This window comes from Temnothorax curvispinosus, unplaced genomic scaffold (assembly GCF_003070985.1).
Source record: "Temnothorax curvispinosus isolate PA1 unplaced genomic scaffold, ASM307098v1 QBEX01008379.1, whole genome shotgun sequence".
Classification (NCBI taxonomy): Eukaryota; Metazoa; Arthropoda; class Insecta; order Hymenoptera; family Formicidae; genus Temnothorax; species Temnothorax curvispinosus.
Window position 1 is genome coordinate 1 of NW_020218159.1, and position 2,304 is coordinate 2,304.

General features: G+C 29.3%; 2 protein-coding genes across 2 annotated transcripts; both read left to right on the forward strand.

Annotated features, from left to right (window-relative positions):
- Window positions 1-158: 158 nt before the first annotated feature.
- Window positions 159-1,269, forward strand: LOC112457858. The gene is made up of 2 exons (XM_025021155.1): window positions 159-221; window positions 471-1,269. Exons 1-2 carry the CDS (start codon window positions 189-191, stop codon window positions 1,149-1,151), a joined length of 714 nt encoding a protein of 237 aa, XP_024876923.1. The 5' UTR covers window positions 159-188; the 3' UTR covers window positions 1,152-1,269.
- LOC112457859 lies at window positions 1,147-2,063 on the forward strand (the record flags this gene model as incomplete). Its single annotated transcript, XM_025021156.1, has 2 exons — window positions 1,147-1,260; window positions 1,782-2,063. Coding segments are annotated over exons 1-2 (379 nt in total), but the record flags the coding sequence as incomplete, so codon positions are not given.
- Window positions 2,064-2,304: the final 241 nt, after the last annotated feature.

Genomic DNA, 2,304 nt, shown 5'->3' on the forward strand with positions numbered 1-2,304 from the left:
ATGCATTAAAAGACTGTTTTGTATGTGAGGTAAAATGCATTTTTCTGTAATTCAAGTTATTTACATTTTGCAATTACATTACTTATGTTTATTATATTTAATAGGAACATTTTTTACCCGAAATGTGGGAAAAAGTACGTGTTGATAGCAAAAAAAAGCTGAAAAGTTGTGCAGTTCCAACTATTTTTATGCAGAAAGAAATTGTTTCTGCTACATCAAATGTAAGTGAAATATAGTATGCAATAACACTTAAAAATATGCGTGGTTGTAAGTTGTGTCCTTAGATTTAAGCCTCGTCTACAATGAGTCGTAGTCTTAAGATCGTAAGCAAATCGATCAACCACAATCAAATTTTCTTATACATTCTCGATTGTCGTTTGTCGATTTGCTGTACGACCTTACGATTTATACCTATATGACTCATTGTAGACGGACCATTAGTTTACAATAAGATTGTTTATATATTTCAGACTGAAATTGATATTACGGAAAATAATAAAGTGGACAATGAAAAATGTTTGTCTGATGATTTGATAGAGGAAGACGTATTTAAGGAAACAGAAGCAGCTATAAATAATACAGAAATAGAGCCAATTAATACATCGCCAGTGTCAACGCCAATTTCAGACTCAATGATATGTGTGCCATTTCAAATTGGTAATTCTGAGAAAAACTTTGAAGAAGCAGAATTAAAAGTTCAAAAAGCATTATTAGATGCTACACAGGCCAAATTACGACAAGTGGAAACAAAATTTCAGCAAGCAAATATGATACTAAGTAAATCAGAAAAGTCGCGGATAATAATGAAAAAAAGAATAAAAAAACTTATGTATGAAAGAAGAAAATTATTAGAAGAGAATAGTAATTTAAAGGCTAGATACAAAAGAATATTTAACGACGACCAAGTTGCAGCTCTCTGCAAGAAATCCATGCGCGGTAAAAAATGGTGTTCAGCTACTATCAAAAAAGCTATTCGCTTAAGATTATCTTGCGGTAATAATGGTTATAAAGAATTACGGAATCAGGATATTCCTTTACCAGCAGAGCGTACTCTTCGAAGAAAAATTGAGAACATAGACTTTGAACCCGGTATTTGTAATCAAACGTTTGACATATTACGTAACCACATTTTAAATTTTACTGATGATTGAGAGAAAGATTGCATGCTCGCTATTGACGAGATGAGCATTACTGCAGGACAACAAGTTGATATAGCAACAAATTCACATTTTGGTTTATCGACGTTGCCAGATAGATCAGGTTAATAATTTCTAATACATTTGTAATTTATATTTTTAATACTAATATTTGTATATATAATACAATTTTTTATTACATTTAGTATAATTACTTTTGCATAATTAAATATTTTTTTTACAAAAATATCATTGTCTAATAAATACCGAATATTTATAAGTGATACGGATAATAATAAATCACTATAATATAAGAATTTATTTACATTAATAAGAATAATGTTATTTAGCTAACTAAACAGATTGTTCAATTTTTCTATAGGATTATTTTTTGTGGAACAGAAAAAATGTTTATTTGTGCATGTTTTGTAATGTATTATGGAACATCATCTAATATACATATAGTTAAAAATTTTTTTAACAGATATACTCTCCTATTGCATTTAGTATAAAGTTCCAAGATACATTGCAAAATGTGAGCATAAACTGTTGTTACTATACATCAGGATATGCAATAAAATTGTTTCTTTTCTTGGTTTATAATAATTTCTTTGTCTGGTTCTCTTTTTTATGAATATGTTCTAGGCCAAATTAAAGAAGCTACTCACAGTTTAGTTTTTATGCTTGGAGGAATTTTTACACGTTGGAAAATGGTTATAGCTTATTTCCTTACACCAGATAGTATTGATGGTGCTATTTTGAAACCTGTTATACAAGAGATTATTGAAAAAGCAGAATCTATTGGTCTATACGTTCATAGCGTAACTTCTGATATGGGTCCTGTTAATTTAAGTATGTGGAGAGCATTTGGTGCTATTGGCAGCAACAGATCCGAAGTCAGACATTACATACCTCATCCTGTTAACAGTAATCAAACACTTTTTTTTATTGCTGATGCTCCACACTTACTAAAAAACTTAAAGTCTACTTTATTAAATAATAAAGTCATTGAATTGCCCAAAACATTTGTTGATATGCATAACTTATCAACAGCTGTTGTCGAATGTGCACACTTAGATGAATTAGTAGATATTCAAGAAAATTTTCAACTCAAATTAATTCCTAAAATAAAAAAAAAAGACATTTCTTGCACCACATTTAATAAAAT

Excerpts from the sequence above, each read along its gene's own strand:
- LOC112457858 (XM_025021155.1), top strand. The coding sequence starts at position 189 with ATGCAGAAAGAAATTGTTTCTGCTACATCAAAT. Across the intron at positions 222-470 it reads TTGTTTCTGCTACATCAAAT|ACTGAAATTGATATTACGGA; the intron begins GTAAGTGAAATA and ends TATATATTTCAG.